Source organism: Rhineura floridana, chromosome 12, assembly GCF_030035675.1.
Source record: "Rhineura floridana isolate rRhiFlo1 chromosome 12, rRhiFlo1.hap2, whole genome shotgun sequence".
Lineage (NCBI taxonomy): Eukaryota > Metazoa > Chordata > Lepidosauria > Squamata > Rhineuridae > Rhineura > Rhineura floridana.
The window spans coordinates 27,784,435-27,803,714 of record NC_084491.1 but is presented as its reverse complement, the minus strand read 5'-3'; the positions used below and the strand labels follow the sequence as shown (position 1 = coordinate 27,803,714).

The following is a 19,280-nucleotide window of genomic DNA, read 5'->3' as shown; positions in this document are numbered from 1 at the left end:
ATAGGTAAGTACCAACACTTTGAATCTGGCCTGGAAGCATATTGGAAGCCAGTGCAAATGGGCTAGCACAGGTGTTATATGCTCAGACCGCTTAGTTCTTGTTAGCAGTCTGGCTGCCGCATTTTGCACTAGCTGTAGCTTCCGAATCGTCTTCAAAGGTAGCCCTACGTAAAGCGCATTGCAGTAGTCCAGACGCGAGGTTACCATAGCATGTACCACTGATGAGAGGTCCTCCTTACTCAGATAGGGACGTAGCTGGGCTACCAACCAAAGTTGGTAGAACGCATTCCGGGCCACCGAGGCTACATGAGCCTCAAGTGTGAGGGAAGAGTCTAAGATGACTCCCAGACTACGCACCTGTTCCTTTAGGGGGAGTGTAACCCCATCCAGGACAGGGTATATATCCACCATCCGATCAGAGAAACCATCCACCAACAGCATCTCAGTCTTGTCAGGATTGAGTCTCAGTTTGTTAGTTCTCATCCAGTCCATTGTCGCAGCCAGGCAACGGTTCAGCACGTCGACTGCCTCACCTGAAGAAGATGTAAAGGAGAAGTAGATCTGCGTGTCATCAGCATACTGATGACAACGCACTCCAAAACTCCTGATGACCGCCCCCAGCGGCTTCATATAAATGTTAAAAAGCATGGGAGACAGAACCGAACCCTGCGGGACCCCACATTGGAGAACCCACGGTGTCGAGCAATGTTCCCCAAGCACTATCTTCTGGAGACGACCCGCTAAGTAGGAGCGGAACCACTGCCAAGCAGTGCCTCCAACTCCCAATTCCGCAAGCCTCTCCAGAAGGATACCATGGTCAATGGTATCAAAAGCCGCTGAGAGGTCAAGGAGAATCAACAGAGTTACACTCCCTCTGTCTCTCTCCCAACATAGGTCATCAAACAGGGCGACCAAGGCAGTCTCAGTGCCAAAACCAGGCCTGAACCCCGATTGAAATGGATCTAGATAATCGGTTTCATCCAATAGCGCCTGGAGCTGGTCAGCAACCACACGTTCCAGGATCTTGCCCAGGAACGGAACATTGGCTACTGGTCTGTAGCTGCTGACATCCTCTGGGTCCAAGGAAGGTTTTTTCAGGAGTGGTCTCACTGCCGCCTCTTTCAAGTAGAGGACATTAAACATTCTGTCCTATGCTGCTCCTTTTATGATGCAATAAGAGGAAGACTGCTGGGTCAGATTATTATGAACTTCTTGGGTTCTGAAGCAGAGTGCATCAATTATCTATTGGCGGTTGCACTTCCTTAAGTTAGTTATCAAGTGGCCATGTTTACTCTTTTATCTCATAAATTATTAGTGTTGTAACTACTATTTGGTATTTTGGATTTTACAGTTTTATTCTTATTTTATATTAATGCTTTTAATTTTGTTGGATATATGATGTTTTAATATTTTTGTGGATGTTTTGATCTATTATGTTATAACCTGTGGTTACAACATTAAACTAAACTTGACTTTGTCTGTCTTGTATGTAAAATTTGTGGTGGGCTCTCCTCCACCCTCCAAAGACCTGCAGCAGGGGTGAGAAACCTGTGGCCCTCCAGTTGTTGCTCAACTACATCTCCAACAACCCCTGACCACTGACCATGTTGGTTGAGGCTGATGGGAATTGAAGTCCATCAAGAGCTGGTGGGCCACAGATTCCTTGTCCACCAAGTTAGGGCAAAAGTTATACATGCTATCTTACTAATGATGACTTTCTGCAATGGTACAACAGGCAAATTAACTTGAGCCCCTCAAAGTACAAAGCCTCTCCAGTGCTACCATCCATATTGTTGCTCTTTAGTGAGATTGTTAACCCCATAAAAACATGCAAATATTAGGAGGGGGAATCCCATTTTTAAATTAATTTGGATGCAACATCCCAGGATTTGGTGTGTCACATGCAGACAATGCTAAAACCCAGAGTTGGTGTACGGCAAAATAAAGAAATATGTTGTGTGATCCTATATGTGTACTCAGACATAGGTGCTATAAAGTTCAGTGGGACTTAACTCCCTGGCAAGTGTACATAGGGACCGCAACCTCCCTTCCTTCCTAGAAACAGACATGAATTGAGGGATTGGTTTGCTACAGGGCAAAACAGGTTGGTTGGTTTTCTACCTTCACTTCTGACTGTGGTGGCTGGTGACCATTGGACAAGGCCAGGCAGCCAAGGAGGCCATTTGAGGAAGGGCCAGCATGATTTGGTTTCCTCCCCATCTTTCTTCCTTGCAAAGCTACTATGGACACTTAAGTGACGTAGTAGTACGATTACTTAGCATCGAACTGAACTCAAACCTGTTAGGTACGTTAGGCTGAGAGACTCCCCTTCTACAGTTCCAATACCACCACTCCGCCACCCCATAACAAAGAAGGGTGAAGGATGGGACCAGCTGGCCATACTGTTTTGTGGTTGGCTAGGCTGTCTACTGCTATGACTGGCCAGCAGAGGTGATAGACAGAAAAGACTCCAAAGAGTCTCTAATAGAAAATTTATGAATATAACTGGCAGGGTTGGAGTGGGGTGGATAGGCTGGTGGACTACAGCTTTGGGTTTTGGGGTGCAGAAAAAATACTGATAGGGCTCTGCCCCACCATATGCTAAAGATCAGGCTCTCCTGCCTCTCTGATGAAGAATTCTGTTGGAGTCAAAAGCTTGCTTCCTATTTTGTGACATTTTAGTTGGTCACAATAACGGGATTCAGAATTTTTCAAAATAAAAGGGTTGGTGTAACCCTAAGCTATGCATGCTAAAGTAACTTACCTCTACCTCTGGTTAGCTTATTTGGTGAGTTTCTATCACTGAGAAAAGTGGTATGCAGAGGATCAGCAAATAATATCCCAGGACATGACATCATCATCCCTGCTCCACTGCACCACTGATGAATCTGCTTCCTTACAACAGGGATGGGGGACCTTTGGCCCTCCAGATGTTGGTGAACTACAACTCCCATTAGCCCCAGCAATCATGGCCAATGGCCAGGAATGATGGGAGTTGCAGTTCAGCAACATCTGGAGGGCCAAAGGTTCCCCACCCTGGCACTAAAACAAAATTCATGTGTACTTTTATTACCATGAACAGTGGTAGAGAAACTCTAAATCATGGATGGAGAACCTGAGACACTCCCAATGTTGCTGGACTTCAACTGTCATCATCCCTGACCATTGGCCATGCTGGCTGGGGTTGATGGGAGTTGGAGTCCAACAACATCTGAAAGGCCACAGGTTCCCCATCCTTTGTCTATAAATGAATCTGTCCTATAGCAGTGAGCCACTTGCTGGGAGCAAAAGCAGTGCTGACTCAATGACTTTGCATGGCTGTAGGACACAGCTTTCGTTGCTTTTGTTTTAATTACTTTGACATTACGTGGTTGTTGCATCCAACTGGGAACAGAGCCCCACTGGCCCACTAACCTGGGGGCTTTAGGTATCTGTTGGTGGTCTTCCTCTGGCGATTCTCTCTTTCTCTCCCTCTCTCTTGCTCATTCCACTCTAGTCCAGTTCAGTACACACCATAGAACACGACTATGTTATCTAGGCAAGGCACCACTGACTCTGCTATTTTCATTCCTTTGTCTGTCTCTGCTTCGCTCTAAATCAGACTTCCCTTGCACCTGCTGGCCAAGAGGAGGAACACAGGATGCTGCCTTAGCCTGAGTCATCTAGCTCAGTGTTGCTGTCAACACCGACTGACATCAACTTTCATATAGGGTTGCCAGGCTCAGGGCCTGAGACTGATCCTGTATCTTTAGGAGAAGAGAAAGTCAGCCAGTGTTCTTGCAACACTGTAATGGGAAAAACCACAAGGTGGAATTCTCCCTTCCCCCTGCACAACTTTTAAAGATACAGAAGACCTCTTGGAGGCTGGGCCTGGCAACCAAGAGAACTTCTGTATCTTTAAAAGTTGTGCAGGGGAAGGGAGAATTCCACCTTGTGGTTTTTCCCATTACAGTGTTGCAAGAACACTTGTTCTTGACTGACTTTCTCTTCTCCTAAAGATGCAGGATCACTCTCAGGCCCTGAACCTGGCAACCCTAGCTTTCAACAATTTCAGTATGGAGGTCTTTCCCAGTCCTACCTGAAGACGGCAGGTATCGAATCTTGAACCTTTTGTATGCACAACATGTCTTCCATTACTGAGCTATGGCCCTTCCCATAAGCCAAGAATGGGGAACCATTTTTTCCAATGGAGGGCCACATTCACTCATGAGGAACCTCCCAGGGGCCACATGTCAGTCTGGATGAGGCTGGGACAAAAGTTGGCAGGATAATGGATGTGATGTTTACCGTTGTACAGCAGGCTAAACTGCACCCATGCAAAAGCCAGAGGTTTGTTTATATATATGCATTCTAACCAAGCAAAAATATTCAAGGGCGGTCCTGAGCAGGACCTGCCAGAGGCGTGGCCTGGAGGGGGTGTGTGGCCTACTGAGAGTCCCAAGGGCCAGACAGAGAAGACTGAAGAGCCGCATTCAGTCCCAGAGTCTGAAGTTCCCCACCCTTGCCATAAGTTTCCCATGAGCCATGGTCCTCTGTTCTTTGCCCCTAAAGAGAAGCCTTGAACAACATTCCGGTGTAAGAAAGTTTTTTGGGGGGATCCCTTGACCTAACACCAAGAGAGAGAGGACAACCCCAAACACCAGAGACTCACTTGGATTGCTCTCCCGATGCCGAATGATGTACTGGAATACTAGAAGGGATGTGATTGTCGCCACTATCATCCCTGCCACTCCGGCACCAATCACTGCAGGGTAAGCATTAAAAGGAGGGTCGGCTGCAAGAGAGAGGAAGCTGCCATTGAAGACCATGGATTTGTACTAAGACCAGATCATCAGGGCCCCAAAACACAATATAGCAGATGGCTCGCAGTTTTGTTATGTCCCAGGGGCTTCTGGCATTACAGCCTATGGAAATTAGGTTCTAAATGCTATGCGCTCTACTACGTTCCTGTTGTACTGTGCCTTTCAATCACATAGGCCTCCTCTGGATCGGTGGGGGCTTTTGCAGGTCTATTCTGCAACGTGTCATTGACACAAGCGTAGTGTTTTAGTGGTGGATTTATGCTGGACTGTCCACGTATATTTCTGCTTTATTAGGAATTCTGTGATGCTTCCCCTATGTTACTGTGTTATTGCCATCTGGGGTGCGCTCCTGCCCTATAGTGCAACAGAAGTGGGACGAAAATAAACAAAAAGAACATTTGTGGTATAAAAAATTGCAGGATTTCAGTAGGCATTTATGGGACGAGCATGGATTGGAAATGAAGCAGTATGTCTGCTCCAAAACTTTTGCAGGGGCAAACAGTAATGAAAGCGGGATTGCGTATAACCAGCCCAATACCATCATGAGCACAAATAATCATGAATGCACATTGAAAAGGATATCTGGAGGGTCCCATAGGAACATGAAGCAGCCGCTTTGCTGAAGCTAAGCAGGTTTGCAGCTGGGAGGCTGCCTGGGAACCCCAAGTATCTCACCTTGAGTTCCATAATGGAAGAAAGACAGGCTATAATGCAAGTAAAACAAATAATCTTCCCATCATTCTTGGAATAACCAGTGGATGTGCCCACATAGCAGACTTCCCTAGGAAAAGGGACTCACAGCACCTCACACTGGGACTGGAAAGATCCCCTGTGAATTATGTATTATTGCTCACATGGGTAAAAAAAATGTGGAAAAACACAACAAAGGGTCTTGACCAATTCATGTAATAATTCAAGAATAACCTTGTGAATCACCTGCAGTTGATTCCCTTGGCCAGACATTAGGATAGATCCCTGGCCTAAAGTATTCTGGATCTTTGTCCTGTGCCAGACCCTGTGCATTGGTGCAAGAAGCAGGTCTCCAGGCATGTACTGGGAATATATTTTGCAAGCACTTAAATGATGGCACAGACTCCCAATTCAAATTACTAGTGCTCATCTTTTAAAGCTTTATATAGCTTGGGACTCGAGTATATACCTTGGGACATTAACCTGATGAACCTACCTGCACATGTAAGGTCTTAGAGGCCTTTCTTCAGATGCCCTGCCATCTGAGTTGAGATGGCTGGCGATGGAGAGAGGAGCTTCTCAGATGGGATGCCCTACCTATGGAATGCCCTCTCCAGAGAGGCTTGCCTGGTGCCATCACTATGTTTTCAGCACTAGGTGATCTTTTTTATTTTTCTCTGACTTTTTAGTCTCTACTGCTTTTTTATGCTGCTGGGGCTTTTAAGATGCTCTAATTTCTACCTGCTGGTTTGAATAGATGAATATATTGGTGGAAACAGCATGCATACAAAAATGCTTTATATTAGGAGAAATTGCTTGCAAAAATGTGTACATTAGTTAAAACTGCATACAAAACAGTGTTTATTGGCAGAAATTTGCACTAAAATGCTGGGGAATTTTCATGAGGATTTTTCAATGCAAATTACTGCAGAAATGAGAACTGCATGTAAGATCAGAAAAATGAGAAAAAGTGAAATTAACAGATCCCTAATCTGAAGGTGTCCTATGGTTTTTTTCCCCCTCCAGCAGACTAATTGAAGCTTTGGGGCAGAGATTTTGATTGGGGCACTGAAGGATTGGGGAAAGGTGAACCTCCCTCAGCACCTCTGCCTCAATCAAATTTGCCCCTGCCTTCCCTGCAGCTGATTTAAAGGTTATTAGGGGGAGGGTTAAATCAAGAGACCCAGTGACAGATCACCCACATTAACATGTCATTTGGCCCTCAGCAACATTGCATCTCTGGAGAATTCTTTCTCTGCTGAAGGAAACCCTCAATGAGCCTTTACACAAACTCTCTTCTTGCTCCTTCTGGGGAGCCGCTGATTCTGCACAGCATCTGTTTTCAATCTCCTCCGTTTTTCCAAGAAAATAGTTTGCTTGTTTTTCTTGAGAGTTTCGTTTTGGTTTTGCACCTTCCTAAAGCCATCCCCGACCTGCACCCAGACTTGTTGCAACAGCTGCTCTCCTTATGGAGACAGAAGGCAGTCATTTTTGCCTGGCCCTGGCAAAGTTAAGCCAAGATGCACAGAAAAAATTGGGAAGTCTTCCAATATATGCCCTGTAAAAATTATTTTGTGCATTATAACCTATATATGTTCCACAAATATCTGGAGGACCATAATCCTATAGTTTAGCACTTTTTCTTGAGTTCTCTAGGAGTCACCAGTTTGTGGTGTGTGTGTGTTTTAAAATTCTTATGAAACTTTATCAGCATGTTAGTGTGAATTTCTCATAATAAACTTATTTTGTATGCAGTTTTGACTAATGTACACATTTTGCAATCATTTTTCCTAATATAATGCATTTGTGTATGCTATTTTCAACAACATTTTTATAGACTCTTTTCTTGAATATATGCATTTTTGTAAACATTGTTTGACTGGAGAACTGCATTGCAAAATTAGAATGTGTGAATTTCAAAGGATGGCTGTGTTTTGGTTCCCATACTGTTTTTTAAAAGTGTGCATTTGATAGATTCACTTTTAAACACTAACTGAATCAAATTTCTCCCCCATTCCTGAATATAATTTAGTTGAGTACAGAGCTTGGAAGTAATTCATTATGTTTTTGAGGAACAAGTGGGTAATTCCTTTACATTTTGATTGTAATAGAACTAGGAATAATTTTATTACTTTTGTGGAGTAATTGTAATGTCTCCAGCATTACTTTTGGGCTTGGGGGGGGGAGAAACAGGGCAAGTCTTCTGCTCCTCTGATTTGTGGATGAAAATCATGTGCCTCAAACTGGGCTTCTGTGCAGCATCGCTCTTCCCTCATGCTCTGTGGGTGGGTAGGAGGCAATGAAGGAGGAGGTGGAGAGTGAGACGGGTGGAGTGGAGAAAACAATTATTTTAAAAAATGGATGGCGGTGGTGGAGTGGAGGGGAAAAGGAGCCAGAGGTCAAGAACATGTATAAAAGAGAAGGAGGCAGCAGCAGAATGGAGATAAACGACTGTGGAGGTGAAAGATGACGTGTGTGTGTGTGTGTGTGTGTGTGTGTGTGTGTGTGTGTGTGTGTGTGTACTGTGTTTGACTTGGCACACAAAGTGGCCTCCACCACCCTCTCTGGCTACTGTGCTACATTTGCAGTATTTTAACTTCTTTGTTTGCTTGGGTGAGTGCCCCTTAATTGGTGGCAGGGCAGGGTCAGGTGGTTAACTGAGAGAGATTATGCTTGCTGGCTGAGTGGGGGAGGGTGCACTTGGTTTGACATGCAAAGATCTGAGTAGTGGCCTCTGCCTCCCTCCCCACCTTCCTTACCAGCGAAGAGACCACCATTGCTATCTTATGGATAAAAAGAATTATTCTACTACCTCTGTATATGTGTGTTTATTTTTAATGTTGTTTTAGGCTACTTAGATGTGCAGCAGCCAAGGCCAGCACCTTGTAGGCATTTTTTTTTAAAAAGTAACTGAAATGTAATTGTATGATTACTTTTGAGAAAAAGCAATCAGTTACTTTCCGAGCAATTGTAATTGTAACAGTAATTACTACTTTTTGGGGCCATGTAATTGTAACTGTAATTTATTACTTTTTAAAAGTAATCTTCCAAGCTCTGGTTGAATATAACACATTGTCTCCAGTATCAAAGGTAATAAGCCACTGAATGCCAGCTGCTGCAGGGCAAATAGGAAGAGAATAGTAGTCGTTGTGCTCATGTCCTGCCTGTGGGCTTTCCAGAAGCATGTGGCTGGCTACAATGGGAATGAAACACTGGACTAGATAGGTCTTTGCTCTGATCTAGCAGGGCTCTCCTTCTAAGTGTTGGGAATGAAGCACCACTGCTTGTAACAAGTCAACTGAACTGGAAGAGAGAGGGGGGGAGGGAGGGAGGCAACCCATTCTTCCCTCACTGATTCCTCCTTTAAAAACTACTTGTTCATTTTTCTCAAGCTTTACTTCCACCCTTCCTCTTTCTTTCTACTCAGTCATAGAGAGGGCTTGTGAGTGTGAGCCTCATAGCTCTACAATGGCTACATGTATGCCTGTAGTCAGAATGGCCTTATTTCCCAGTAGTAAAAAACCTTAAGGTTTTCTTATTCTTTCAGCAACCAGTCTGACTAGTAAATAACCTGACTAGTTATTTATGCATCCCACTGCAATATATACCAAACTCCAATACTAAAAACATCAGAAGAGTCCTGCTGGATCAGGCTAATGGCTCATTTGGTCCAGCATCCTGTTCTCTCAGGGGCCAAACAGATGCCTATGAGAAGCTTCCAAGCAGGACCTGAATACAACAGAAAGTAATTGGCTAGATTAGTGCAGTGGCTGCTTGATGGATTCCTCATTCCTGTTTGCACAGGGCTGGTGTGTAACATTTGGGAAAGGATTTGCACAGAGGACATGTGCGAGGTTTATCTCTTAGGATGTTACCCTAGCTATGTAGAAACAGGAAAAACAAGAGTGATGCAAAATGTGGACCATCCACACCTGTCAAGTTTGTGCTATTGTTCTGGTCTTCTGGGATAGTACAATTGCTGGAAAACACAGGATGATAACACACAAGCCCAGTAAATGTGAGCAAATGAACCATGGTGATTTTACAATAAACACCTCATCTGGAAATACCCCAGATAATATCCAAAGCTACGTGGGAAGCTGTTCTCTAGTTTTCTTTAGGACCTATCTATACACAGACTTAAAAATGGTTTAACAATAATCCTTTCACACACAGGGAATCCTGGGAACTGTAGCCAAGAATGCTGAGCACCTCATCAAACTGCAGTTCCCAGTGAGAATTCTGGGAAGCCATTGGCAGTTAATAAACTGCTGTGAGAGCTATATAATTTTGCAGTGTATGTGCTAGCCCTTCAATACAGCAAGCTGTATCCCAACCCACCCCCACTGTGTCACACACACTCATAAATGTTGTTACACCATATGGCTTGTACAGAAAATGCATGTAATTGGTGGGGAGTGGGATCATGCTTGCTGGCTCTACAGCAGAATATCGAAGCAGAGCCTATGCCCATACAACTCCTGTGTGTGGAGATTAGGCTTCCTCAACCTGGGGCTTTCCAGATGTTCTTAGACTACAACTCTCACCATCCCTGACCATGAACCAAAGTGGCCAGGGCTGATGGGAGTCTAACAACATTTGGAGGGCACCAAGTTGGAGGAGACTGGTGCAGACTTCCTCTGTGGAACTGAGAACACAGCAAAAGGTTCACAGCCACAGCCACACCATACATTTAAAGCACACTTAAAGCACATGGCTTCCCCCAGTGAATCCCGGAATGATGGCTTTGAAGGTGCTGGAAATTGTGGCTCTGTGATGGGTAAACTACAGCTCCCAGGATTTTTTGTGGGGAGCCATGTCTTTTAAATGTATGGTGTGAATATTACAGAGCATGTTAATCCAGAACTTTAGCTGAATTCACAGAAGTTGGAGGCTGATCCAGTGGGTGCAATCTTGATCTTCCATCTCTGATTAAATAACCTCATCCTTTGCTCCTGTGTAAAGAGATCTCATTGCTTTATAAGTTCTGGAGATCTTGCAGTGAGAGTTCAGCTCCATCAAGCATCAGGCAAAGGGTTTTCAAAGGAACCCCAAGCTAGCAAGAAAAACAATTCCTTTGCAATGAGCCTTGTAAGCATCTACGGGAGGGTGGAGTATACTTCCCAAAAGAAAAAGGTGAAGAAAAATAATCCATGGCAGGAAGGATGAACCAACACTGTACAATTAAGAAGAGATGATGGGGCCCAGAAATGACAATCCCATCAAAACCCATCAGATACCATTTGCCATCTCCAACCTGATCCCCACCCAGAGAGTGTGGCATGCAGCAGATTGCGCCATACGGTTTCACAAATCTAAATCCAGCCTCATGCAGTACATCAAGACAGGAAAAGCAAAGCAAACTGAGCCACTCTCAAACGCAAGGAAGAACAGCAGCAGCAGCACCAAATGCAGAGAGAGAGAGAGAGACCAGAAACAAAGACTTTGAAAGAAGCAATGTCAGAAGCAGGTTCTTTCTGGTCCTTGCAGTAACATTCCAGACTCAAGAAGCGCTTTTGCCCCTATCCCTCTTCATCCAACCCAGCTTGGGATCCCAGCTATCCCAGGGTTGTCTGCTGTGCCTGGCAGCACCTCCTCAGGGTCTCAGGTAGGTCCTTCCCATCGCCTGCTACTACCTTATCCTTTTTTAAACTTGGAGATGCCAGGATTACACCTCAGACCTTCTGCATGCAAGGCGTGCGCTCTGCTGCTGAGCCACAGGGGTCCCTCTTCACAGGGCAGCCAATGCAGCACATCAATGTTCCTCAAAATTAAATGTTCCCAATACCATCTTCCCTCTGTTGCTGCTGCGGCCTTTCTGGTCCACCATTTTGCATTTGTGCTTTAAACCACCATCTCCACAGATGCCAAGAACGAATTGCTAAATGAACATCCAGAAGGGCTTCATGTAAACTGAATACAGACGTCACTTCAATGGGAAGTGGGGGTGGAGTTTTCAGCTGGGGGTGAGCTCTGCTTCCCCCTCCCCCCATCTCCACCCCTCCTCAACTGGCACACGTACAGCTGCAGCTTCAAAATGCTACCCCTAGTTTAAGAAGGGTTTTTTTGCTTTCTCTCCCCCCCCCAAATATCCAGTGTATTTATCCACTCTGATGTTTGTTCAGGGTTTCATTTTTAAGCTCCCGCTCCCCCCACACTATTTATTTAAATTTTGAAATCCCCTCTGATAGGCAGTGCTGGTTGGTGCCTGTTGGGGCTGGTGGGGCAGACGGCAGAGAGCCTGAGAGTAGATGGTGCCAGAGCCAATGGGTGTTGCAGTCCAACAACCTCTGGAGAGCCTAAGGTTCCCAGTCCCTGGTCTAGAGAATGAGATCTTCGCTGCAAAATCCCTTGAACAAACTTTTAGAACTCTGCACCACTGGAAAGAGGATGTCTTGTGTTCAAAACTGAAAAAGTTATTTTTGTCTGACTAATTTTTATTGATGTGAGAAATAGCCACCATTTTATATTAACCAGAAAAACATACAGATGGAGCTGTCTGTGCAACTCTAAGTCTGAATACATTCCCAGTGGGCCTGGCATCAACAGGTATTTGCCAAGGCCCACACCTCAGGAGTAGGGTTGCCAGGTTCAATCCCTGAGACTGATCCTGTATCTTTAGGAGAAGAGAAAGTCAGCCAAGTGCAGGTGTTTTTGCAACACTGTAATGAGAAAAACCACAAGGTGGAATTCTCCCTCCTCCCTACACAACTTTTAAAGATACAGAAGACCTCTTGGAGCAGCCTTTCCCAACCGGTGTGCCTCCAGATGTTGTTGGAGGCACACCGGTTGGGAAAGGCTGTCTTGGAGGCTGGGCCTGGCAACCAAGAGGTCTTTTGTATCTTTAAAAGTTGTGCAGGGGGAAGGGAGAATTCCACCTTGTGGTTTTTCCCATTACAGGGTTGCAAGAACACCTGCACTTGGCTAACTTTCTCTTCTTCTAAAGATACAGGATCAGTCTCAGGGATTGAACCTAGCAACCCTACTCAGGAGGGGTCCCATTGTCAACTCAGGAGTCTCCTGGCCTTGCTGATCTTTCTTTTTGCTGTTGCTGCCTATTCACCTGCCCTCTCCAAACAAGGCAGCAGTAAGAGGAGCAAGGTAGAACAATAATCACCACAATCTTGTCCTGTCCCTCTTGGAGATAGGGTGGCTTGGGTCCAGAGTGAGAGGCAAGTGAATGGCCAGCAGCAACAGTGGTGAGGAGAAGGTTGGTATACTCAGGGAGAGGGAGCACAAACAGCATCTTGCTGAAGAGCCCCACAAAACTTGGAACCAGTACTGGCCCTCAGCAGTAGAAGCAGGTCCACTAACCATGCCCACTTTAGCTTTCTTCTTCCTTCTTGTGTTTACTGGAGCCAAGATTGTGATCGCTGTCTTCCATGCCCATTTGTTTCCCTACAACCTGCAAAAAGGGCTATGCTCACACCCAGATTTCACCCCAATCAGTTTCAGGAAGGAATCACCCGAGATCCTTGTAAACTGCTGTTGTCAGGGTCCCTCTACACGCAAAACATGTGCTCTATCAATGGGCCTTTGCAAGCATGAAACAAGAGTTGAAATCTCGCTGTCTTCTAATCTCAGGCCCCATCTACAGTGCACACTTAAAGCAGTATTATACCATGTGAAACAGCCATGGCTTCCTCCAAAGAATCCTGGGAACTGTAGTTTGTTAAGGGTGCTGGGAGTTGTTAAAAAGTAAAGGTAAAGGTGTCCCCGCACTTGTAGTGCGAGTCGTTTCCGACTCTTAGGGTGATGTCTTGCGACGTTTACTAGGCAGACCATATATATGGGGTGGGATTGCCAGTTCCGTCCTCAGCCTTTCTTTACCCCCCAGCATATGCCAGGTACTCATTTTACCGACCACGGATGGATGGAAGGCTGAGTGGACCTCGACCCCTTTTACCGGAGATTCGACCCTCCTTTCGTTGGAATCGAACTCCGGCCACTTACCACTCTGCGCCACGGAGGGAGTTGTTAAGAGACTCCTATTTCCCCACACAGAGATACAATTCCCCAGAAAGAGAGATTGATTGTTAAGTCACTGTGGGAATTGTAGCTCTGTAATGGGAACAGAGGTCTCCAAACAACGCTCAGCATCCTCAACAAACCTTTGGGGGAAGCTGTGAGTGTTTAAAGTGGTATAATAGTGCTTTAAGTGTATGATGGAGATGGGGCCTAATGAACAGGTGTGTTTATTTATTGCATCAGTCCCATTAAATAAAAACAAACAAACAATTATGATTTCTTACACATTCCAAAAGGATTCACTGCTTCTTGGGAGAAAGGCCCAAGCTTGCTCCCCACACACAGATGGCACATAGGAGGGTCATCGCAACTCCCAAGCTTGTTTCTGTCACAGCCTCCCAAGGAATGCTATCACCCAAGCTACCCACATCACCTGGTGTCTTCATTTCAGAGGGGTGTCCAGTAGTCCGGTGGTTGACAGCCAGGATGCGGAAGGCATACACAACTGCAGGATCCAGCCCACCCAGCTTCTGGTCACGGATGTCGGGGTCAATATCATTGGCCACTGTTTCCCAGCTACTGGCCAGCTGCTTTTTGGGAGCCTTTTTTGCTTCCCTCCTCTGGACCACAAAGCCTGTCAAATTCCCTGAGCCCTGGGTCTGCCACTCCAGTTCCACCTCTGTGCGGTGGCGAGTGTACATCAGCTTGCTAATTGTCACGTTGGGTGGGGAGGGGTATTCTGCAAAGGAGGCAAAGGATATTCATTCATTCATTTCTAACAGCCTCATACCTGGCGTTGCTCAGGAATTCTAAGAAACCCCCCAAATCAGTGCAGTTTTGAAAGGTTCAGTCCACCATCTTGATTCAAAATGGTGTGCAATTGTAGCCAAACATAGACAAAAACCTGGTCCTTGATGTCAGGAACCACCATGGAAAATTATCTTAACAGGTGCAATTTTCCAAAATGTATTGCAGATGCTTATATCCTTGCCTCTTCTCCAAGGACCTTAAGATGGCATCCACGAGAATCCTCTTGAGACGCCCACAAGCAGGACACAAAAACGGTAGCCTCTTCCTGCTGTTGCTCCCCAGAAACTATTACTCAGAGGTATGATACTGCCTCCTGCATCTGGAGGTTGTATATAGCCATCATGACTAGTAGTCATGGGTAGGCTATGGCTGCTTACACACCATACATTTAAAGCACATGACTTCTCCAAAGGATCCTGGAAACCGTAGTTTGTAAAGGGTGCTGGGAATTGCAGCTCTGTGCTGAGGGGTAAACTACTGTTCCCAGGATTATTTGGGGAACGTCATATGCTTTCAAAGTGCAGTGTGTATGTAGTCTACAAATGAATCATTACTCCGAAACAGAGCCTCCCCAGTTTTGAAGGGTACTGCCTGCCTGCCTGCCTGCAACTTGCACATGCTTAGGCTCTGTGGAGAAATAACATTAAGAAGACTCCTGCTGGATTATACCAAAGGTCCATCTAGTTCAGCATCTTCCTGCTAGGGGTGGGAAGATCTGTCTATTTTGGTTCTCTTCATTTCTCATTTTTCCAATCTTAAAATCAGTTCTCCACATTTCTGTAGCAAGTTGTGATTTTTTTAAAAAAAAATCCTCATAAAAGTTATCCAGAATGTTAGTGTGAATTTCTCCTAATAAACAAATTTCTGTAGGCAGTTTTGACTAATATGCACATTTTTGCAAGCAATTTCTCATCATATCATGCATTTGTGTATGTTATTTTCACTCAGGTACTCATGTTCATTTATTCCCCTCATATATGCATTTTTGTAAACACTGTTTGGCTGGCAAACTGCATTGCAAAATGTGAATAAGTGCGAATTTCGAAGGATGGCTGTGTTTTGGTTCTCATATTGTTTCACAAAGTGTGAATTTGATAGACTTTGCTTGAAACTGAATCAAATTTCTTGTCCATCCCTACTTCCTGCCCGCAGATGCCTCCAGGAAGTCCCCAGGCAGAACATGACGGCAAGAACCTCCTCCTGCTGTTGTGTCAACATGATCAAGAACAATCCATGTGTGTGGGTTGGGCACATGCACTCCCACTGCCACCTCATTTCCCCTCTCCATGCGCTGATTCTACAGATGCCAGCTTTGGAACACCCAAATGTGGCTTTAGTGTATTCACTTTGCCTGTGCACATCTACTTACTTTTAACCAGTAGGTTGATGCTGGCAGAGGTATTGCCCACTGCATTCATGGCAGCACAGCGATAGACACCGCTGTCTCTCATCCACTCTGTATCCCGGAGGGTCAAGTTAAACCAAGCATTCTCTTGATGCAGTCGGTATTTCCTGGCATCTGTTCTAATGACCTGATTCTTGTTGCTGTACCAAAAGACTTCCGATCCCAGATAAGCACCTTGGAGGAGACAGGCCAGCTGGACCTCACTGCCTTCAAAGAGCGACACCTTGGCTCTCTCGACCACAAGCTTGGGAGGTTCTGTGCAAAACCACAAAAACAAAATCAGCTTGAGAAAGTACAACAAGAAAGGTGCCATTTCCCCCTCTTTAACATAAGAACATAAGAATATAAGAAGAGCCTGCTGGATCAGGCCAATAGCCCACCTACAACTGTGTGGCAGGCAGAAATTTGAGAGGTAAAGTTTTCCCTGGCCTGGGGATGCTGTAAGGCAGACATGGGGGACCTGTGGCTCTCCATCTGTTGTTGGGCTCCAACTACCATCATCCCTTCAGCTAGCAAAGCCAATAGTCAGGGATGATGGGAGTTGTGGTCCAAAAACATCTGGAGGGCCACAGCTTCCTCATTGCTACTGTAATACTGAAATAAGCTTCATCTGTTGATATTCTGCCTGCTACGCAGTTGCTCAACAGAATGGAGTCTTTGCCAAGACAAAAATAAGTGACCATTCTAACAGTGCACTCGTACCAGGCAGTGTCCCTGAGGTAGTCCCCAGTCATTCCACTTATGTTGTACCACTTGTACACCATAGACTTACAGATGTATCAGCAATATTTTATTTACTGGTTAACACCGTTTCTCTCCTGCCTTCCTATCAGTTCTGATAGGCAATCAGCATACAAATACACCAGGGGTAGCCATGATGCACAATCAATGGCCAGGGATGATGGGAGCTGTAGTCCAGCAACATATGGAGGGCATCACGTTGGCTACCCTTGAAATACATAATAAAACAATCCGTTCAAATTATGTCTTCAAATCCCCAGAAATAAATGCCGCAGGAAAAATAACTTGATAACAACGCCAACCAACCATCATACCACAACTTGGGCAAACACTCTACTAAAGAGCCAGGTTTGGGCCATATGCAATAAGGCAGCCAGAGTGTGCAGGTAGGTATCAGTGATAGTTGGTGCCCAGTGGTACTGGTATGGCAGAAAGCAGAGAGCCCAAGCAGCAGGTGGAGGCAGAGCCAATGACCGGCAGAGCTAACTCATTCTAGTTTTGTCCCCATTCTCTTCCCTGCTGAGTTCTACAAAGGGCAACACAGAGACAGAGGAAGTGGACAGGAAGTGCTACCCCCTGGACTGGATTGAAGTAAGAAGGCATGTGGTGGGGGCTGGCTGAGGGCAGACTGAGGCTGGTGGGGCAGTGCTCCATTTGCCCAATGGACCAGCCTCCACTGGTAGGGCTGTATGGAAGATCCTGTATGTGAGAAGGCAAAGACATAAATTGTTCTTTGTGCAGTAAGAGAGCAATGGATCTGGGATGCACAGTTACATACTTACCTCTTCAAATGTTCACAAACACCTGATGATGATTTTGTGGCCCCACTCTTCTGCCTCACCCATCTGTGCCCCACCCCCTCCATCAAATCCCATACTGTCCCCTTCTCAAGGCCCTCTGTGAGTTGATGCCATGTCTGCCTGACAAACGCATATGGGATGTACCTGTGATCTGGAACTCAGGAAGAGTCTATGCCGGGGTGGAGAACCTCAGGCCCGAGGTCTAGGTACAGCCCTCCAGGCCTCCCTATCTGGCTCTCTTCGTTCTCCCCAAGATACACGCACCCCTCTCCACAGCCCACACTCCTTCCCCTGCTGTGTGGCCCAGCTTCACACCCTCAATATTTTTTCCTGGCTGGAATGAACCCCTTGAACTCTGAAAATGCCTCTTGACAATCTGGATGGAGAACCGAGTGGATCTGTGTGTATGTGGAATCCAGCCTCCTGTACAAAGTTAACATGTACATTTGGTGCTCTGCCCACTGGGCCCCTGGCCCTGCCAACCACTGGCATGTGGCCCTCAAAAGATTGTACTTCTCTGCTTACCCAAGCGGATGTGGCACTCGGCAGCTCTTGCCAGAAGTGGGTGAGCTGCTACGCAGGTGAATTCTTTGCCCCCGAGGGTGGTGTTGGATTTCATGACAAAGATGTTGTGGGATTGCTTCAACCCTCCCAGCACATGGTCCCTCCAATCTCTCCACCAGAGAGTCATCCGGGGTTCTCCACCTGCCCAGTCACAGGTCAACATGAGGAATTCATTCTGCTTCGTCGCCACTGCGCTACAGGTTGGGCTCCCACCTGGAACCCCTGCAGCACAAACAGAGCATTTAGAGGCAGATCTCTAGCCTTAACAACACACCAAACCTCACTATATCAGGGGTGTGGAATTTCAAAGCAAACTGACCTAATTTGCCATTCCTGGAGCTAACGCACAGGTCAGAATGCAGAGGATGATTGGCCTGTGCACTCCTCCAGATTTTGTGATGTGTACAAGAATGTGCATTTTAGGGAGAAAAGGTATATTTTTAGGGGGACGTGCATACTAAAATGCATACAATTAAAAATGACTTTTTCGTGTCTGCTTCATAAAAAAAAAATCTGCAGTAAACTGGATAGAATGTATTTATTACTGAAGGCATACAAAACTGATATAGAATGAAAGAAGCAGATCTCTCCATAAGGGCTGCATTCTTTCTTCCCCATGAGGGGTTATCACTACATCTAGATATAGACAGGCCCTACACCATGGAAAACAGCAAGAGGAGGAACTCTTTCTAGGATGGAAAAGCAGTCATAGGGACGTTCCACCAGTTATTTTCTGTGGGTAAAGCAACTGCCAAACGCACAGAGCATCTGGGGGAGGAGAATGAACAAATGTGGCAAAATTTTTACCAGGTTGCCAGCTTTTGAACCAGCTCCTATAATTATGCATTAAAATGTGCCTTGATTTACCGCAATGAAATGAAAATCATATTTATCCCTAAATTAGTTATGAAAAACATCCCTTGTCGACATTTGCAGACCAAGTTGTAATTGAAGGCTGAAGAGCAATTCAAGGCATTTTTTTTCCTGGTCACTTGGCAAAAAGGGCCAAATTCATATTTGTACACCTAGGGCCAGACTTTATGATAGTACTGGTGCAGACCAATCATACTTTGGGGGGGGGGAGTCCTTCAATTATGACCACACATGCTACATTTGATGTGGCATTCAGTTATTATCCCAAAGCTTTGTTTTCACTTGTTCCTGTCTTTGTAAGACTCTACATACATTTTTCAAAAAGCAATTAGAAATGGAACAGAAGCGAAATAATGCTGGGTTCCATGGAAGAAAGGGCCATCATTGAGCCCTTGTAACTTTGGCAACTGAACAGGTCTGGTTCTCCCCTGTCACTGAAAATCTAAACTAGGAAAAACTGCACCTATTGAATTTCTTCCTGTCGTGCAGTTGTCAAAGGCAAGGGAAGTCCTTCCAGAGAGAGAGAGAGAGAGAGAGAGAGAGAGAGAGAGAGAGAGAGAGAGAGAGAGAGAACTATGTAAGTGGATATTCCTTATGCTCTACCTCGATCACTGAGATCTTCTGATG

General features: G+C 45.5%; 1 protein-coding gene across 1 annotated transcript in view; it reads right to left on the bottom strand.

The window, feature by feature from the left end:
- The window catches only part of VSIG10L2 (V-set and immunoglobulin domain containing 10 like 2), a 36,660-nt gene that overhangs the window by 4,572 nt on the left and 12,808 nt on the right, over nucleotides 1-19,280 (bottom strand). Inside the window, exons 6-9 of the mRNA XM_061593381.1 lie at nucleotides 17,742-18,002; nucleotides 15,640-15,930; nucleotides 13,894-14,199; nucleotides 4,652-4,774 (exon numbers count right to left, since the gene is read on the bottom strand). Of these exons, the coding sequence (XP_061449365.1) occupies nucleotides 4,652-4,774; nucleotides 13,894-14,199; nucleotides 15,640-15,930; nucleotides 17,742-18,002 (981 nt within the window). The remainder of the gene's footprint in view (nucleotides 1-4,651; nucleotides 4,775-13,893; nucleotides 14,200-15,639; nucleotides 15,931-17,741; nucleotides 18,003-19,280) is intronic.